Genomic DNA, 20400 nt, shown 5'->3' on the forward strand with positions numbered 1-20400 from the left:
ATTTTCCTGTCTGCATACTTTACAGTAATAGGAATTAAAGGAATATATACATATATAAAGCAAAAAACATTTAGTCTTGAACAAATTATAATAACATTCTTGTTTATTTGTTTTCTCTTACAGATTGATACACTGGCTGCAGAATACCCGTCAGTAACAAACTATCTCTATGTTACCTACAATGGTCAGGTAGGAATGGGCAAAGTGGCATATCCAAAAAGCTCTAGATTTGGTAGACAGTTCACACTAGGGAATATATATTTTGTACCTCTTTGGATATCTAGGTAATAAAAAATGACATCATGTGTGAGATATGATGATATGTTCCTGTACTCAGTCTTTTAAGAACTGCCTTAAGATAATGAAATCAAACAAGTGAAAAATTAAGGACAATGACTACGTGATCATACAACTAGGCTATGTTCTCATGACTATTTAATTTAAAAATATTGTGCCATATCTATTTTTTATAAATAAGTAGGGCTTGTATAACTTTATACTTATGGGTTTCCAGAGACTAATAGAGAATACATGTTAACAAGAGGAAGAATGAGAAATACATACTTAATGATAGGACAAATAGTTTAATTAAATGGAATAATAACATATAATGATTTCTGCATCTTCCTTTTCTTATTTCCTCAGGAGCATGATATCAATTTTGATGACCATGGAATGATGGTGCTAGGCTGTGGTCCATATCACATTGGTAAAATAATAAATTATATGTATATAGGACTTTGCACAATTTATATAGTTTTATTCATATATGTTAATTTCATTATTCCAAGAACTATGTCAAATAAATGCTATAATATATGTTTTGCACATTAGGAAACTGGGGTTCAGAAAAATAAAACCCAAATATATACAGCTATTTAGTGGTAGAGTGGGATTCAAATGCAGGTCTCAACTACAAATTCTATCTCCTCTCATTTCACTGTGTAACTTAATTTTCACCCTTTTAGCTGAATTGAGCCTCTCGCTGGAGTTGGGATTGGATTAGACATTGACCTTTTATCTTCTAGCATAGTTTTTCATAAGGATCTACATTTACTCAAGTACTTTATATATTAGCCAGAAATTACATCGCAGATACCATCTCTGACCTCATCCTATGTAACATATATGACTTTTGTTTACATCAAATGCAAAAATCTTGTTTCTTTGGTGCACGGGTAGAGCATTATGTAGGCAAATTAAAACATAATCACCAGAAATTATGACATTTCTCTGCAGTCAATTAAATAACCACTAAAGATGATTACAAATGCAAGTAGGTATTTTAATGGACAGTGATATTAGTCAACATATGGATTTAATATTTAATCTCCACAAAGCATTATAATATGGAAATGATAGAATCTATGATTTAAATATATGTAGTCTTACTCTATTACTTTAAGCATAGTTTACTTTAGTTTTTACAATGAACTAAGAGGTTCAGGATATGTTAGTTTACCAATCTTTGGACAAATCTTGAAGTAGGACAAATATGTTTATCTTTACCACCCTAGTCATTGTCTTAGACCATTTGCACTGCTGTTACAAAATACCTGAGATTGGGTAATTTATCAATAAATTCTCACAGTTCTAAGGGCTGGAAAGTCCAAAATCGAGTGCCAAGAAGTTCAGTTGTCTGGTAAGACATAGGTTTCTGCTTCTAAGATGGCACCTTAAAACTTGTGCTCCCCATAAGGAATGTGTCTTTACATGGCAGAAGGCACAAGAGCACAAAGGGAACAAGTTGCCTCCATCAAACCCTCACCCCCGGTTTTTTCTGAGACAAGGTCTTACTATGTCACCTGGGCTGGAATGCAGTGGTATGATCATGGCTCACTGCAGCCTTGATGTCCCAGGCTCAAGCACTCCTCCCACTCAGCCTCCTTAGAAGCTGGGCCTGTAGGCGTGTGCCATCATGCTTGGCTAATTTATTTTTATTTTTATTTTTATTTTTTGTAGAGATGGAATTTTTCTGTGTTGGCCAGGCTAGTCTCACACTTCTGGACTCAAGAGATCCTCCTGCCTCAGCCTCCCAAAGTGCTGGTATTACGGGCAGGAGCCACTATGTCCAGCAAGCTTTCTATAATGGAATTAATCTATTCATGAGGGATCTGCACTTATGAACTAAAATCCTCCTACAAGACCCCACGTCCCAGCACTGTTGCACTGGTGACTAAGTGTTCCAACACATGGATTTCAGGAAACATGTTTAGACCATGGCAGTTATCTTATGGCTAAATAGCCTGACCATTTCACCAGCATCTACCTGTCTACTCTCTGGAGTACTTTTTCTTCCTTTTCATATTTTGCCTATTTATGCAGTAATTCTTCATTATATCAGGATCCAAAGACTAGTCAAGCTAATAATCAAGTGTGTGCTTACTTAGCATTAATATGCCAGAATATTTGAATAACGTATTTTCACAAGAATTTTTAGAAGACAGTATCTTAATGCAAAGAATTAGTACAAATCTGTGGACTTTCAGTTCTATGGCATCCCAGTAGACGTGATATTTCGAGGTGTTTAGGCCATTATTACACTTCAGATTTCTTTATAGAAGGTCACTCACTCTGCATGGGTGGCCTTGCCAAGTTTAAAAGGATATGCTTGGAAAGGATAGGACTTTTCAATCAATCAGGATATGTCAGAGCTGCAAGGCACCTCAGGGATCATTAGGTTCAGCCCTCAGACAGTAGACTAAATGGAAAGGCTGAAAAAAAGAGCTCAAGTATCCTGATCACTGGATTAACTATTTTTTTGTATTGAGGTCAACATATTCACTTTGAATTTCTTTTCAGTAGTGAGGGTTATTTTTATCATTAAAATTACCTGCCATTAACACTGAAGTTCTAAATACTTCAAATATTGAGATTTTCTATTGCAGAATTTAGCATATATGACAAGCCAATATTTCCTTGCTGTTTAATTCGTACCTGTTTTTCCTACTACTAATATAGCATGCATGATGGATTTGAAATTTATATTTTGGAGTTTAAACATTGAATTGAAAGTCATTAGCTTCCTTAGCCTGGACTGATGGGTGATACATTTCTGCTTCTTTTTGTATTGTAACTTTGTGCTTCTCTTACCCCTTTTGCCAATCTCATTGTCTCCGCAGGCAGCAGTGTGGAATTTGATTGGTGTGCTGTCTCTAGTATCCGCACACTGCGTCAACTTGGCAAGAAGACGGTGGTGGTGAATTGCAATCCTGAGACTGTGAGCACAGACTTTGATGAGTGTGACAAACTGTACTTTGAAGAGTTGTCCTTGGAGAGAATCCTAGACATCTACCATCAGGAGGTAAGAAAAGAAAAACAGAAAAAAAAGAAGATAGCTATATGCAGTATACACTTTATATATATGCATTCAGGTATGTAGATATATATTATAATTCCCCTTAGAAGAAAGAACTGCCAGTGGCATCCATTGTCTTATTTTGTAGTAAAACTCTAAAAAAAAATCACTCCATTCTTATATTTTTGAGCCCCTGGCACAGAGTGATTATTTTTCACATAAAGTTTACTTTTTCTTTCTAAAGGTTTCAGCTAGATTGAAAACTCTACTTGGTAATATGTGCCAGATACATATTAACTAATGCAAGATGATCCCTCATAAATATCTTGCAGAGTGATTTAATTGGTCATCTAGACAAACAATAAACAGCCTCTTTCTAGTTTTTGTGATGTGGTTTAATGATGAACAGTTCACTGAAAACAGTCAATTGCTCACAAAAGACCAGTTAATTCCTTGTTCCATCAGATGAAGCCATTAGTCTTCAGTTTAAGATCAATGAGTTCATTGTGAATAATTTTGCTTCTTTTATAGCTTTCATTTACAGTTGCTCCTCCATTCCCATCCCAATATTACTGAGTATCTTCACTGTGAATTCATGGGATTGCAGATTATTATAAGACTGTAGCACAAATTAAATTATCTTATAATTAAAATAAAAACTACTGGAAAATTTTAGAGTGATGTCCAGTAGTTAGGCCTTTGATATTATTACAGTTACTATTATTACTTTTTAACAGAAAATCGTCTCTGTGTGGAAAATATGGTCAATTAGAGGGAAAAAAGTACTAAATTGGAGCCAAAATACTTAAATTTTAGTTTTGACTGACAACCTCATTGATTTCTTTAAGTTACATAAATTCTCTGTGCTTTATCTTTATTTTAAATGAATCATATCAGTATAAACACATGCCACTTGCAAATACTGTGAAGTTAACATTGAGTTTATGGCTGAAGTCTGATTGTAAAGTATGAGGTATAGTGCTAGAATAATGTTATTATTTTACTATTACAAAAGAAAGTAGACAAGTTTAGGAAGGATGTATAATTATAGTTGTCTACTTGGGCCTGGCCTACTAATCCTTTCATAAAATTGATCCATTAAAAATAGAATATATAGCATTTTTTAGACCTATCTCTGACATGGTTGTTTTTTAAATCACTCCTTAATATTCATTTCAGATAGACAAGTGGGCATCAAAATAAGTGTACGCTACAAATATTTCTTCAATATTTTGTAAATCCAGGTTCAGTATGATAGACAGCTAGAAAAACAGGTTCAAGACATTAACAATAAAACTAGTATCTGTGATATAAATGTGAAAAATCAAATACTAATTTAAAAATATTAAAAAACATTACAGATGATAGCAGCAGGCAATTTTGCATATGATTAATTATGTCCTCATGAAATGGTTTAAAGAGAAATGAAAAATCTCTATGACTGCTTTTGGATACAATTATACATGGCTCTTAATGAGATTTGTTTACTAAAACTAAAGTCAGTATTACAGAAAGAATTAAGTTGGGCCTTCTTTGAAAATAATTTGTATTTAAAATATAGTATTACTATATATTAGGAGGTAATGTAAAATATGCTAGAGGACATAATATGATGTACATATGTAAATGTAGACAATGGTACTTCTGTCACAAAACAAGTTAAATGAATAGATTAATGACAGACATTAATTAGTGATAGGCAAAACCCATTAGAGAATGCATGACTCAAGACAGAATTGAGGTTCATTTACAGCATTTGGTTTAATTGTAATTAAATGTAATCCTAAAATACTGCCTAAACTATAAAACATCTTTTACTAAAATGTAAATTAGTAAAATATAAAGCATCATCCTTCTCATTGGCAGGTGTACAGATAGAATTTTATAAATTGGAGATAATTCATAAAATTCCAAAAATCAGGGCCATTTGTAATGAGGCAAATACTATTTCTGTTAGAAAGATAAATTTTCTCACATTGCATTCTTTCTATAATACATCTAATTTGTGCGTAAAAATAAGGACTAACCAAAGTGATTAGTGGCCAGGATAAGTTAAGATATTCTCAAATAAACTTGAAGTATTTCCTTTTAATGTTTTTCTATTGAAAATATGTTTCTCATATGATTGCAACTTGGATATTGTTTCAGAAATATTCTTGTGCTGTGGTAGGTTAGTGCTATCAGGTTTAAAAAAAACAGAAAACTAACATGGGTAAAAAGGATGCAAACAGATCTAGGTATGATTAATGGAATTTTGGGAGCTTAATGGAATTTTGGGCCTAAATATTTTAGAAATCTACTAAACAATATTCAAAATTTAGAAGATTTTATTTCAGTAGGTTTCTTGAAATTATTCAGGCATAATGGCTAGGATAAGGATGATGATTTCCCTGTGTGGGTTACCACGTTCTCATCCCTATGTTCCTACAGGTCCCGTGATATTTGGTGTTGGATCAATTTAAGATTGGATTATTCCATAAAACTATGCTATATTAACATCTTACAAATATGTTCTCATACTGAATTCCTTTTACTGTGTGGGCAAGACCTGCACAACACCATCACACTGCTAACAGGAGCTTTGGGCTTATGTAAGAAAATCTTATACAAATCAACATCTGAAACAAGACTAAAGATTCTGGCACTGTTTGTAAAGCAAGTAGTAAGGCAGTAGGAACTAAAATCAGTTACTAGGTACTGTCGACAGGTACCAAGGCTCAGCAAAGGAGAGGGGAAGGTGGAAGGTCATCAAAGCGGAAGGTCATCAAAGTGGGACCTGAGATCTAGGCTGGACCTAAAGGGTAGCTAAAGGTTAGATAAGCTAGAAGAGAAGAGAAAGGAAACAACAGCCAGGGAAGTTTCAGTGGTACAAAGAATTTGCTAGTGGGAAAGTAGGTAGTTGGGGCTAATGAGGAGTCTTTTTGAGGCTGAGAGGGGTGATAATAGATAAGATTGGAAAGTCTTAAGTGCCCTGGGGGTCAAAATTGTATACTTTATTCTCTAGGCAATGGAAACCTTTGGAGAACTCTGAGTGTAGGAGCAATTTGATGAAGCAGTCTTGCTTAATCTTAATGTGAAGTGCTGGGGTGGAGGTGTGCAGGCGAAGGGCGTGTTAAAAGGAGAAATCTGTATTCAGTTAGGAAATTCCAGCAGTAGTCCAGGAATTAATTGATTATAGCATAGAGTACATGGCAAACATTTATTGGCTTGATTTGCCTTTCCATTTGCCACACATGTGAATGTCACAAATCATATTCATGTGTACTTGTATGGAAATCTTGCACAGATTTTAGCATCTAAATGCCTGGAAAGTCAAAACTTTGTGGCATCATTTAACAGTATTCATTGGTAGGAGAGATGTAAATATCACAATCAGGTTAAGAATTATCAGTAAGGAAATAGATGCAATATTAGCATAGTTGTCCATTCATAATGAAGTTACTCCAATGGCTGATATTGTGCATGTCTTTTTCAGGCATGTGGTGGCTGCATCATATCAGTTGGAGGCCAGATTCCAAACAACCTGGCAGTTCCTCTATACAAGAATGGTGTCAAGATCATGGGCACAAGCCCCCTGCAGATTGACAGGGCTGAGGATCGCTCCATCTTCTCAGCCGTCTTGGATGAACTGAAGGTGGCTCAGGCACCTTGGAAAGCTGTTAATACTTTGGTAAGTAGAGAAACAAGTATCTGTTTTTAACGTTCTCTTTTGAAGAGCTGTAACCTGAATGTTGACTATTGGATATGTTAACTACAGGGCAGATAGAATGCATACACTTAGTGAATTTTCTTTAAAGTTGTTGTATATCCATGATTGCAGTTAAATGCTGATTATGAATTGATAGGAGTATTCTCATTAAGATTCAGACAATGAAAATAATTTCAAACCAGTTTTGAGCAAGATTTGATATTTAGAATCAAAAGCTAGGAATTTTATGTATTTCAGTGTCCAATTTACCTTTTAATGGTGTCTTTTAGAGAATAAAGAAGCTGGGTTACCACTTGAGCTAATGATACATTGTGTAATTTTGTTGCATATTTTAAAGTATTCATACATTTTTGTTGTTGCTTCTATTAATTAGAATGAAGCACTGGAATTTGCAAAGTCTGTGGAATACCCCTGCTTGTTGAGGCCTTCCTATGTTTTGAGGTAACACTGTATATTGTTTTTCAAAACAATGATTCAAAAATTGGGAGATACAGAAATGCATGCTGTATATTAATAACACTAGGGTTCTATATGTAGTAATTTATAAATCCATTGTCAATTTCCAAACCATCACAGCCAGTTGAAGGACCAATATGTGGTCTTCTAGTTTAATGCTTTCCCTTCAGGGAGTGGCCATAGGAAGAGACTACAGTTCTTCATCTAGAAGTATAGTGGAAGGCACCTCCTCACCAGAGAGGGTAGCTTTATATTAGAGAACAGGACAATTAAAAAAAGACACACACAAATCGAGGTATCTCTCACCAGCATGTTTTCTGATACCCAGTAATGACAGCTTATCTTTGACTATTGTCAGCACCTTCTGATAGTGCCTTTGTTTTACAATTTTAAGTTTTTGAGATAAGAGTGTTTAATAGCTAAATTGTAATGGTGAGGAACAGGGACAGTCAGGATCTTTTATATTAAACTTTAAAACAAAGTTTTATCATGAAAGGAGAAGTTGTGAATTATCACTGACTTTCTTCAGATGTTACCACATGTAAGGAATGACTTCACTAAACAGGGGGTAATAAAAGAAACACAATTTGCTCTGCACAATTTGAAAGTGTAAATGGAATTTGATATGGGTTCCTTTAAAATGATGAAAATGGAAAATTTCAAATGAGGTGGAAATCTTATTTAAATATCATTATGTGTAAACCATAGTTTAATAATACTACCTCTTTGAAGAGCTAATGTAAATTAATTTAAACATGCACACATTTAAGGAAGGATAAAAAAACAGCTTTGACTATCACACTTCTTTTCCCTTTTTTGCAATCTCTATTTTCGTTCCAGTTTCATATACTCTGAATGATAAGCATTATTGCTCTAGCCTTCCTCTCTTAAACAAATGAAGTAATTGAAAGCCCTTTAAGGCAGAAATTTGTAATAGCATGATAAACTGGTGAGGTGATGGATATATAAATAACTTGATTGAGTTTCGATAATGTCAAAACATAGATCAAAACATCACATAATAACTCATAAATATATGCAATTACTATTTGCCAATTAAAAATATATTTTAACTTTAAAGAGAAATTTGTAGTAGTGTAAAAGAGGTAAATGCTTCTGTTTGAAAGCAAAGTAATATTTTTCTTTTCTTTTTTTTTTTGCTTTCTGTTACTCTTCCTCTCCTCCCCTCCCAACCCATTTTGAAAATGTTGAAATTCAGAGTAAATTGATTTCAGATAGCATTTTTTCTCAAGTATTTAAAAAGAAAGGATATAGTTGAAAAGATTTTATTCAGATACTGTACATTATGTTAGCAAATATTACTTTAAAAATTGATTCATCTACAATCTGGTTGAGGGAGTAGCATAACCTGCTTTGACAACAGAGCAGTGGGCTAAGATCAGCTGTTGATAATGAACTCTGAAGAAACAGGTTGGGGAAATCAGGTTCTGGGCTGAATCCTGCTAATGCTTAAGAATTACCTGGAACCGGCCAGGCGCGGTGGCTCAAGCCTGTAATACCAGCACTTTGGGAGGCCGAGACGGGTGGATCATGAGGTCAGGAGATCGAGACCATCCTGGCTAACACGGTGAAACCCCGTCTCTACTAAAAAAATACAGAAAACTAGCCGGGCAAGGTGGCGGTGCCTGTAGTCCCAGCTACTCGGGAGGCTGAGGCAGGAGAATGGCGTAAACCCGGGAGACGGAGCTTGCAGTGAGCTGAGATCCGGGCACTGCACTCCAGCCTGGGGACAGAGCCAGACTCCGTCTCAAAAAAAAAAAAAAAAAAAAAAAAAAAAAAGAATTACCTGGAACCAGCAGAATGTTAATATAGTACATCAGAAAGGGCAAACCCTGGAGAAGTATAATTACTGGAGCTACCAGGATTCCCTTTGGGAATTAATACAGGTTTACCGACCACCCCCCCCTCCCCGCCCCCCAACACTTTACCTTCTTCTATCCTCGACTTTGTCAGTTTTATACTTTGGTTGATTGTCCTGGTGATTAAATGGAGAAAAGTCTCAATTTAGCAAGAGGCACCTTGTTATTCTGCCCGGACTGGACCTAAAAGTTGTCTGGAACTGTTCTGAGAACCAGTTAAGTCTAGTATTAGCATAAACCTGACCTGCTTTTTCCCCCCCTCCTTTTCCAGTGGGTCTGCTATGAATGTGGTATTCTCTGAGGATGAGATGAAAAAATTCCTAGAAGAGGCCACTAGAGTTTCTCAGGTAGTGTCCAATTTCTTTGTGGTGACTTTTGTCTCTTAAATGCAACCTTACTTTGTGTTTTCTTTTCACACAATGTGTTAGAATGAGTTTTCTTTTTTTCCTCTTCTACCCTCTAGTCTCCTATATATAAGAATGAGAAAACTTGAAAGTATTAAATTATAACTAGATTTTTAAAGTTGGTGGAAAAAGAGGAATACCTGTGCATATTTTATCAAAACAGATTTTAGACTCCAGGAGTCTAAAAGGACAGTGATTTTTGTTCTTCTCGTGAATTAGACGCTGGTCAGGATATTTCTGGAATTCCCAGTCTCAAGGGCTGCTCAACCCTGCTTACCATTAACAAGTGAAAGCTTTCCTGATTTTTAATTTTCACATCTGGGAACTTTGCCTTAGTCAAACATGCAACTTTAATAGTCCCTCACTCAACCATTTTTTATTTTTTCATGTTGGCACATTCAATTTGTGAGTTAATACAAACATTTCTTATTTTGTGGCAACTCAACCGCCTTCCTCCACTTCCCCCCAGCCTTTACTTTCTCCTTCAGTGTTACCTCAGCATGATCCATTTAAGATTTACCCAGTGGGGTTATTGATCTTGTATTGTAGAGGATAAAAGTAATGTTTTCCTTTTAAAAGCTTTCAAAAGCTTGTTGGGGCTTTTCTTTTTTTTAAAGGGGGGAGCAATTCATAGAGAAGAGTTTGATGTTAGGCAAGTGGAATTTGGAGGGAGGAAGAGTGAAATCAGGAGCACTTCAAAGAGGAATAAAGTGCATGGACTGTTTCTGTACACATGACGCTGGATCCCTCTTCTGTGTATGATAGCTGCTCCCAAGGATGTTTGGGTGGTAAGAGAGTAGATAAGAATAAAGAGTGAGGAAAGGCAAAGAGTGTAAAAAAAGAAAACCAGGTAGATTTTGAATTCATGTTTGTGTGCAAATCAGATTGCTGAGAAGGGAATCTTTCCAATGGGCCAGTTTTCATTAATGGGTGAGACATCAATTGTCTTCTCCTCTATTTTATTCCTGGACAGGGGTCCTGCCATGTGGCCCTTTTCAGGGACTGACTACTGTACTCAGCTGGTCTCACATGAGTGATGAGGCAGGTGTCCCATCTTGTCTGCCTCGAACACTCCTCATAGGATCTCAGTACAATATTTTTAAAGTATTTTTCCATTAGCATATGGATAGAATCCACAGGGGACCAAAGTTTAATAATAGAGATGTTGTGATTGAATATTTTATAGTTCAGTGTTCCCTGTCAAACTACAGCAGCATCTGGGATACTAAATTCAATGACTGTAGAGTAAAACCAGCCCCAATCAATCACTAATCTATGTATGCATTCATTTATTTATAACACCTGTTATATGGTGGCATTGATCTCAGTATCAGGAATTGTACTCATGTAAAGAAAGATACGCTCTCTACTGTCACATAGGACTTCTTTTTGCTAGGCTCAACAGACTTCAAATAATTACAATTAAATATGATGAGCAATGAACACTGCAATAGAAAAAATACAGGATGTTGAGGGAGAATGTGAAAGTCTTGGGCTCTAGTCCCTGAGGAAGGGACTTTTAATTGATACCTAACGGTTGATTCAGAATTAACTGGGCAAATGGCTTACATTGTGGGAGTAGGAGGAAGAAAGGAACAGCATATTTGAAGGCCTGAAGGTGAGAAACAGTAGGGAGTTTCTCAAAACTGATAAAGCATTCTTTATATGGCTAGGACATCAAACGTGATGCTGATTATTAATGATGGTGCAGAAGTAGTCAGGGACCAGATAAAGTAGACTTTGTTGGTCATTATAATGAGTTTGAATTTTAGTCATATTTTTTATTTTAAAAAGATTAGTGTGCTGTAGTACACAGAGTGAATTATGGGGAAGACCAAATTCATGGAAAGAGATGAGTGAGTTGTTGCTATAGCTCAGGGTAGAGATGACAGTGCCTGGGATTAGAGTAATGACACTAAAGATGGAGAGAAATGATAAGAATGTGCATTGAAAAGAATCAGTGAATGAATGGAGGTAGAGGGTGAAAGAGGATAAAGGATAACTCCTGAGTCTTCTGCCTTGAATAACTGGGTAGACAGTGATGCCATTTATTGAGATAGGGAACACTGAGGAAGGAGAAAAGTCTAGAGGGAGGAATTATATATTTATTTTTTAACCTTTTGAATATGAACTGCCTGTGAGGAATCCAAGTGGAGATGATTTAAAGGCAAGGGTTGTTATAATAGGTTTGGAATGGAGTATCAAGATCACGGCTAGAGATAGAGAAGTAAATATAGATTTTGAAATACATAGCATATCATTTTAATTGAAGATTAGAGAATGAAAACAATCACTGAGGGAGAGAGTATAGAAGAAAAGGAACAGCTAAGACAGACACCAGAGGAATACTGGCATTTAAGGCAGAGAGGAGAAGAAAGAACCACGAATGAGCTGAAGAAAGAAGCCCGAAAATGTAGTTTACAGAGACCAAAGGAAGAAAGTGTTTTTTTTCAGAAGGCCAGCCTTGTATAATGCTGTATTTCATGATAGTGGTCAAAAGGGATTTGTGTTCAGAGGAAAAAGAGATATTCAGAGAAGGATTCAGAGAGGAGATGGCATATAACCTAGGCCTTGAAGGGTGAGTTGAGATTTGAAAAATGAAGCAGAGGAGAAAAGATAGAATGCATGTACGGAAGAGACTCATGGAAGCAAATGAATACAGGGCCTGGTAAGAAGACAGTGGCCCAGGTTGTTTTAGCCTGTGGCACAGAGGAGAAGATATCTAAACCCTGGAAATCTTCCCTCAACCTCTTCATTTAGTCTGGAGAAAAGCAAGTGCGGGTTAGGTTGTGGAGGGCATCCCAACCCTGACATGGAAGAACTGAGTGTGGGAAGTACTTCAAGATGAGAAGGGTCTGAAACAGCCAAGGAAGGAAGGCGGTTTTAAGATTAATAAATAAAAATACTTGGTTTTACAGTTCCAAATGTCATACTCTAGAAGTGGCATAAGACAAATCAACTCGAGGTAAAGGATTTCATCTTTGGCCCAATAAGACCAAAAGAAAACTCTCATTCTGAGTTCTCCCACAATTCTCAAAGAGAGACATGATTTAGGGAGTTGTAGGGTTTAGAAAAGATAAGGGTAGAAAGAAAGAAATATTCTGAACCAATAATACTATATAATAATAAAGTAGAGAAATATTCATGATTCTGGTAGCAGAGAAAGAAGCCATATTCTGCTTCCTCCTTAGTCCCCTCTTTTCTCTAATTGGCCTGGATGCCTATACTTGAGGATCCATGGTCAGTTTGCTGAGCACTCAAAGTTGGAGAAAGACCCTCTGCCTCACTGCAAGCAGAGAACAACCTTATTCCTACAGGACAGATTAGGTAATGAGTTTATGTCGTATGTTCAACCTTGAGTGTTTTGCAAGTATTGCCCTGATACTTATAATACTTAAGGTATGTGGTTTATTGACACTATATACATATTGTTAGCTAAATGTTCTGCTCCTCTGTTTTCCTTCGTGACAGGAGCACCCAGTGGTGCTGACGAAATTTATTGAAGGGGCCCGAGAAGTAGAAATGGATGCTGTTGGCAAAGATGGAAGGGTAAGTGCTTTATTCTCATCTCCTTCCTTCCTGCCTTCTGATCATTTTTTTTTTCTTTAACAGTCTTGAAATATTGACAGGTTAGAATTCATGATATCTATAAAATAGGTCTCCAGTAATAGTGGAGAAGCTGTTAAAAAAATCAAATTCTCTGACAATTCAGTTGAGGTGTCATGGGTATAATATTTCCTATGTTTCATACTGTTAGAATTTCTCTGATGACATTCAAAAGTAATTATCATCCTGTACTCATCATTCCTTTTGAATAGATTTTCTCTCTCATTTTCTTTTGTCGGTGGCTTTCCTTTTATGTTTCAATGGATATTATGAAAACATCTAATAATTTTCTTTCTGAAGTTCTCAATTGAATCCTGGTTTTTCTTCTTTCTTCATTTCCCACCCTCCTCCCTTTTTATTGGGTTAATAAAGGCAAAGTCAAACAAAGTGGATAAGGATAATAATATGAAATTGGCTTACCATATCACATCTTGTATTTCTAATACAATGAATACCTCCAACTTCAAGGAGAAATGAAAATATGAAGAATGTTTTACTTTAGTTTTATGGTTGTATTAATAATGCATTTGTGACTTCTCTTAAAATGTAGTAAGTTTTGTTGTAGGGAGTCTATGCCATTTTACTTGCTTTAAGGAAAAATACGAAGTTAGCGTTCATCTTTTGCTTTGCAAATACTTCAAAACACTACTGAAGATGTTAAATCTTTTCTTCTTTTCCTTCCAGATTAGCAGTTCAGAGTAGATCTTGTTAATAAAAATGGTAATGGTATGTACTTACAACAGAATCACATAATCTTGAGTTGAAACACCCTTAGAGAGAATTTATTCCAGCCCTCCACCCTCCAAGCCTGAAATTTTCTTTACAGCATCCCTGGAAGGTGGTCATATGTTTTCTTTTAAGTACTTTGGTGATACAAAGCACAACACATTGTAGGATTACATATTGTGGTCACTTTTTTTTTTTTTTTTTTGACATCTCAGGTGTTCTTTATCTTGAACTAAGTCCTGTTTCCTTGGGACTCTTATCCCTGATTTTCTGAGTTTCAGAGCAAAAACTTTATCTCTTTCCTTTTCAACATCTTAAGTATTTGAAGGTTGAGATATAAAATAAGAGGAATGTGATACCTATATATGGAAGTGGAGAATGTAAGACTGGCCTGGAGACATTTGTACTTTTTCAAATACTGTGCTAGTAAAATAAGGCTGGTCTGTTGTCTTTATTTGGCTCTAGGTTGCCAGGATACGTGCTTTCCCTAAGGTTTTCTCAGATATCAACTATTGCACATCGTCCTGTACTCCCTGTTTTGGAAATGTTCCAGGTTATTCACATAGTTTTTAAATTGCCGTGCTAAGAAATGGACATAGAACTGCAGGTATATTATGATTGTTGCTGAGCTCGGTGGGGTGAATGCCTCCCCTTTTCTAGACACTTCACCAAAAATGAGCTCTTATTATTTTATAAATAAGCTCTTGTAAAAAATGAGCTCTTACTTATATGTGGTCTCTTTTATCCTTACCAACATGCTATGAGCAGGTTATTCCTATCTTATCATAAACCAAGGCTAAGCAAGTAAAGCACTTTGCCCAGGTCACAGAACAGAAGGATGGAAACTCAAATGTCACTCTGTTTTAAGACGTTTATAAATCTGATAAATAAATGACATAAGAGATTTGCTTAAGTCTTTTATACCCACCCAATTATTCTCCCTTACTCTCAGCTTCGCCATTTCCCAAGGACACACATATTATTAACATATGGGTTATAGTGATTGAGACCATAGACTTTGGAATCTGACAGATATGATTCAAAATCCTAACTCAGTCACATACCAGTCACATGAACCTGGGTTATTTATTATTACATTGCTTTTGTTTCCTTACTTCTAAAAAAGGACTAAAATATTTTCCTTTTGACTCCTTCCTCTTTCAAACTTCCATTTAATGATCTCTTGATGAGATCTTTGAGACTTATTTTTAGTCCACCTAAGTTGTGCCATTTACCTAGATAGATATTGAGCTGTCCCATCTTCTTTTCTTTCCCAGTGCCTAAAAGATGAAGATATTTTCAGTGCTTTTCAAATGCTTTAGTTGCCTATCCCATTCTTAAACGTCAATATGAATTTGTTTAGTTTTACTCTTTTCCTATTACTTATACCAATGCTAATCAGTGGATGAGGGAGGTAGGCTCTCAGCCACTCTAAGCTGCCTCTAGAGGCAATCTGTTACTGCACATGGAGGCAGCACTTTCTACTGCTCTCATCAAGAATGCAGCAAGGGAACTGGTCCATGCTCAGTGCATCTGTTAGGATCAAAGGAGAGGATGAGGGAGTAGCATTCTTGAAGGAGGTACCTGAAAACTCTTTCTAAAATAGTTTCCTTTGTTTTGGCCAGGTTATCTCTCATGCCATCTCCGAACATGTTGAAGATGCAGGTGTCCACTCGGGAGATGCCACTCTGATGCTGCCCACACAAACCATCAGCCAAGGGGCCATTGAAAAGGTCATTTATAAATAAAAGTGGAAGGGAAAAGGCAACAATGAGGGGAAAAAAAAACACCTAATTTTTTTTTTTAAAGCTAGATAGCAATGTAAGATATGCTTCAGGTTAAATTTAATGATGAGGCTAACTTCCTTGCTCTGAGTCACCTGGGTATTCTAAAGATAACAATTTTCTTCACTGTCCTTTTGAGCCCCTTTGGTTGTATGCGAGTACAAGTGTTGTCAAACTTGAATGTGCGTCACAGACACCTGGAGAGCTTGTTAAACACATTGCTGGACTCCATCCGCCAGTTTCTGATTTCATATTTCTGGATCAGGCCCCAGAATTTGCATTTTTCACAAGTCCTAAGGTGACGCTATCGCTGCTAGTCTGGGGATGATAGAGAACTGCTGCTCCCGGCGATTCTAATGTTTCAGGGCCACACACAGGTGAGCAGCATCTGAAGCAATGCTTCTCAGGTAGGAGTGGGGAAACAGCTGTGGACCAGTCACTTGAGAACTTTCTGGAATCTATGTTTTCTCTCCTCACCCTTGATTTCACCTCCAAACAGCACTTTCTGATATCTCATTTGAGCTCTCTTTGAGAGCCAGTCTTATAAAGAATGTCCCAAAAATAATGACTCTGCCTTAGTTCTCAATATGCACTGCTAGGTGTACATTTAGAGCCTATCATCTTAAATAACCTTTGAGGCGGTCCCATTAGTCTTTAGGTATATTAGATCAGGCTCAGCTCCTTTTAGTGAGCTTTTCCAGTGACCCTCCCACCAGAATCCAGGCAGACCCGTCTCTCTGGTTGTACATTGGGCTGGATTCTGAAGGTCTTTGTTCTAGAAGGCAGAGGTAGCAGGATACTTTGTAATAGCAGAAGCATAAAAGAAAAGAAGTCCTTGGATCTCAAATGTACAGCAGTTTCTCCTGTCAGGATAAATGATCCTCAGAACTCAGGATTTTCGAAATCTCTCAGAGTTCAATGTGTCATAGACTCTACTTCCTTTTATACCCAATTACATTGCTGAACCACTCTCGTGAGCATAATGAGAGAGGAACTCTTGCTTTTTGTAATCAATACCCTCTCTTGGCATGGGGACATTCTGGCTCTGGTTGAATACAGGGATTCCTGCATGTGACATGCAGGGCCTCCCTGCAGGGAAACACTGTTTCCTTCCAAACATAATATCTAACCTTGTAGAGTCCAGGGCAACAGAAAAGCAACATAAAAGAAATCTCTCTGGTCTCTTTGCAGTACCATGTAATTTCAGGGCCTGTACCTCCCAGCAGGTAGGTCATTACATTGATATAGAGGTTGGACTGCAGTTTCTGGTGCTAAAGCAATGAGACTGAAAGGATTCCATTTAACCCTCAATGTAAAACCAGGTTATATAATTGTAGGCAGATAGGGGAATTTGGCAGAGAGATAATCGTGTAAAATTATTTGTTCTTTTCGTTCCTATTATTTGGTGTGTATTTATTGCATATTATTTTGTTAATAGAAGGCTAATAGTGCCCTCCATTATAATTATTAATGTAGATATATAGCTCTCTGTAAAGAGAAATTAAAGACATCCAAATTTAAGGTACTGTGCCTTTTAGAAAGTTTTCAAAAACTAAGATATGCTCTTTAGCACACTATATGATTATCCTTTTTAATTTAGGTGAAGGATGCTACCCGGAAGATTGCAAAGGCTTTTGCCATCTCTGGTCCATTCAACGTCCAATTTCTTGTCAAAGGAAATGATGTCTTGGTAAGAAATGCCAAGGTGCCTGAGAGGACACCACCACTATGTTACTCATGTTGGTTTGCATCTCTCTGGTAATCTTCTCTGTGAACACCAGACAAAGAGCAACTGAGACCCCTGGATCTGTTTGTGTCTTAGTGTGGAATGATGCATAGCATATAACGTCTACCTTATTTGAAGGCCCAGGCTCTTGGTGGCACTGATAAGTCAGTTACAGCTTTGTAAAGCACACTGATCCATTGGGAAAGTCACTGTATGGCACCTATAGTGTAGTATAGATGGATACAGTGAGACAGACTATCATAAATGAACTGAATGTGTAGAGTAGTCATAAATTACATGTACTGAAATTCTCCTTTACTCCTTACCCAGAGACGATACCATTTGCAAAAAAAAAAAAAAAAAAAAAAAGATAAATGAACTAGATTAGTCCTAATTAATTTAGTCTTAGTTTAGCCAATCAGTAACTGCCTTAGTCTGTTTTGTGTTGCTATAACAGAATACCTGAGTCTGGGTATAACTTACAGAGAAAAGGGGTTTACTTGGCTTATGATTCTGGTGACTAGAAAGTCTAAGATTGGAAAGCTGCATCTGGTAAGGGTCTCAGGCTGCTTCCATTCATGGTGGAGAGTGGAAAGGGAGTGGAAAGAGAAATCAGATGGTGAGAGAGAAAGTGAGGGAGAGAAACTGAAGAAACCGGACTTTTTAACAGCCCACTGTTATAAGAATTAATTTACTCCTACCAGACTGAGAACTCACCCCAACAGGAGAGCATTAATTTATTCATGAAAAATCCACCCCTGTGACCGAAAAACCTCCCACTAGGCTCCAGTTTCCATCACGGCCACATTGGGGACCAAATTTCAACACGAGTTTTGATGGGGACCAACCGTATCCAAACCATAGTAGTAACCAATATTGATTTACCTCTTACTTGCAGCCAGATGGTGGCTGCAAAAATGTATAGGCAAGCCTCTGCTCTCAAAAATCCTGTAATTTAGTGAAGGTTTGGAAGAAGATAAATTTGTAGAAAACTATAAAGTACAGTATCACAGTTGCTAGAGGGGATGTACAAATAAAATGGTATTGGACTTGTAGAGCAGAGAGGGCACATTCACCAGTGTGTGTGTGCACGAACATGTACTTGAGCATCCTATGCTTGGTTAGGGGTACATCATAAAAGACTTCAGGGTAGATTTTGTATTGTGAACTGGATCTTGCAAAATGGTTGGAATTTTGACAAGGATGGTAGAGAGATTATTACATATAGCTAGAACATCATCTGTAAAGGTGAAAAAAGAGCATATTTGGAGACAGTAAATAGTTCAGTTGAATCAGATGATTTTACTGAGTAAAACGAGTGAACTGGGGAAGTAAGATTGAGTCCAGGAGAGTAGTATAAGATAAAGATAGTGAGGTCCATTGAAGCAAGAGGACGGAAGCCCTTCAGGGATTAGACTTTAATCTGATGCCAGTGGACATCCAGCGAAGGTTGTCAGGAGGGGTATGACATTATTTGAGCTCTGCATTAAACTAAACCCATCAGCAGTGCGCGGGAATGCAATTTGGAAAAAGGCATGAAAAAAGTCAGAGTTCAGAGATACTGACTGAAAGTATCAGGAAAAATCCAAGCAGTGAGGATAAAAGAGATAAGATTAGCAAAACAAGAGCTGGTCCCCAGTTAATAACAGCTGGAAACCAGTGGTAGAGAGAATATTAATATTGTTGTTACTGGCTCTCAATGTCCTCTTTCTCATTTTGAATTTTATCTCTTCAGGTGATTGAGTGTAACTTGAGAGCTTCTCGATCCTTCCCCTTTGTTTCCAAGACTCTCGGGGTTGACTTCATTGATGTGGCCACCAAGGTGATGATTGGAGAGAATGTTGATGAGAAACCTCTTCCAACATTGGACCATCCCATAATTCCTGCTGACTATGTTGCAATTAAGGTAACATTTTCAAAAATGTTAGTCATTTTTGAAATGTATTAGTCATTTTATGAGTTCTAGTGAAATTAAAGGAACAATTTGTCATCAAAAATCTTGTTACTTTTAAAACCTTCTAACCAAAGGGTTGGACTAGAGATTTATGTTTCCTTTCGATAATGTACTGCAGTTGTACTATAGGCAACTTTATGTGAACTATTGTACATTTCAAAAATTTTTTAAAAACCATCTAGAATTGCATAACTTCAAAACCAAGTAACTGAGTGAATTATCAGCTTTTTATGCAGCTGACACATGATGGTGCTAGTTTAGCTGGTAAACAGAAATCCAGGACATACTTTGTTAGGATAAAGCTTGAATTGTGCCCAGTCTTACATGACTTTCGTAAAGAGGGTTACCCTGTGGGGGTTGGCTAAATTCCTACCACATTGACCACCTTTGCTTAGTACATATTTTCTTCAGTGGCATAATTTTTCCATTTGAAAAATTGAGACAGCTGTTGCTGTATATGGTGCTGTCAGGTTGTTGAAATTGATGACACCTTTAGAAAGAGTAACCAGGAAAATTTAAACTTTGTTCACAAATTTCCAATACATATGTATATTTTAAGTTATACCTTAATAATGCCATTGTGATCTTCTAGCTGCATCATTATGATTGTGCACAGAACTATGACCTTTAACTACTTGGCTGGACAGGAATAAGGATTGGTGATACATAAACGTATTTGAATTACGTAGATGAAGAGCACAATGATATTAATATTTATGTAACATTAATATTGATATATTTATGTAAAATTGACAAATTTCTGATGTTTTCAAAAGGTTTCTGTTCCTATATGTACTAGTCACCTCAGCCATAATTGTGTTACAGCTCAGACTTGGACTTTTGATTTTTATGATGGG

The 20400-nt window shown here is 36.6% G+C and overlaps 1 protein-coding gene across 3 annotated transcripts in view; it reads left to right on the forward strand.

The window, feature by feature from the left end:
• The window catches only part of CPS1 (carbamoyl-phosphate synthase 1), a 191680-nt gene that overhangs the window by 155799 nt on the left and 15481 nt on the right, over nt 1–20400 (forward strand). For all 3 annotated transcript variants that reach the window (XM_031936522.1, XM_023220178.2, XM_031936521.1), the window contains 10 exons: nt 124–189; nt 646–709; nt 3123–3304; nt 6774–6968; nt 7381–7448; nt 9615–9690; nt 13219–13296; nt 15705–15812; nt 17464–17553; nt 19325–19495. In XM_031936522.1, coding sequence (XP_031792382.1) covers nt 124–189; nt 646–709; nt 3123–3304; nt 6774–6968; nt 7381–7448; nt 9615–9690; nt 13219–13296; nt 15705–15812; nt 17464–17553; nt 19325–19495 — 1098 coding nt within the window. The remainder of the gene's footprint in view (nt 1–123; nt 190–645; nt 710–3122; nt 3305–6773; nt 6969–7380; nt 7449–9614; nt 9691–13218; nt 13297–15704; nt 15813–17463; nt 17554–19324; nt 19496–20400) is intronic.

Source organism: Piliocolobus tephrosceles, chromosome 11 (genome assembly GCF_002776525.5).
Source record: "Piliocolobus tephrosceles isolate RC106 chromosome 11, ASM277652v3, whole genome shotgun sequence".
NCBI classification, from domain to species: Eukaryota; Metazoa; Chordata; class Mammalia; order Primates; family Cercopithecidae; genus Piliocolobus; species Piliocolobus tephrosceles.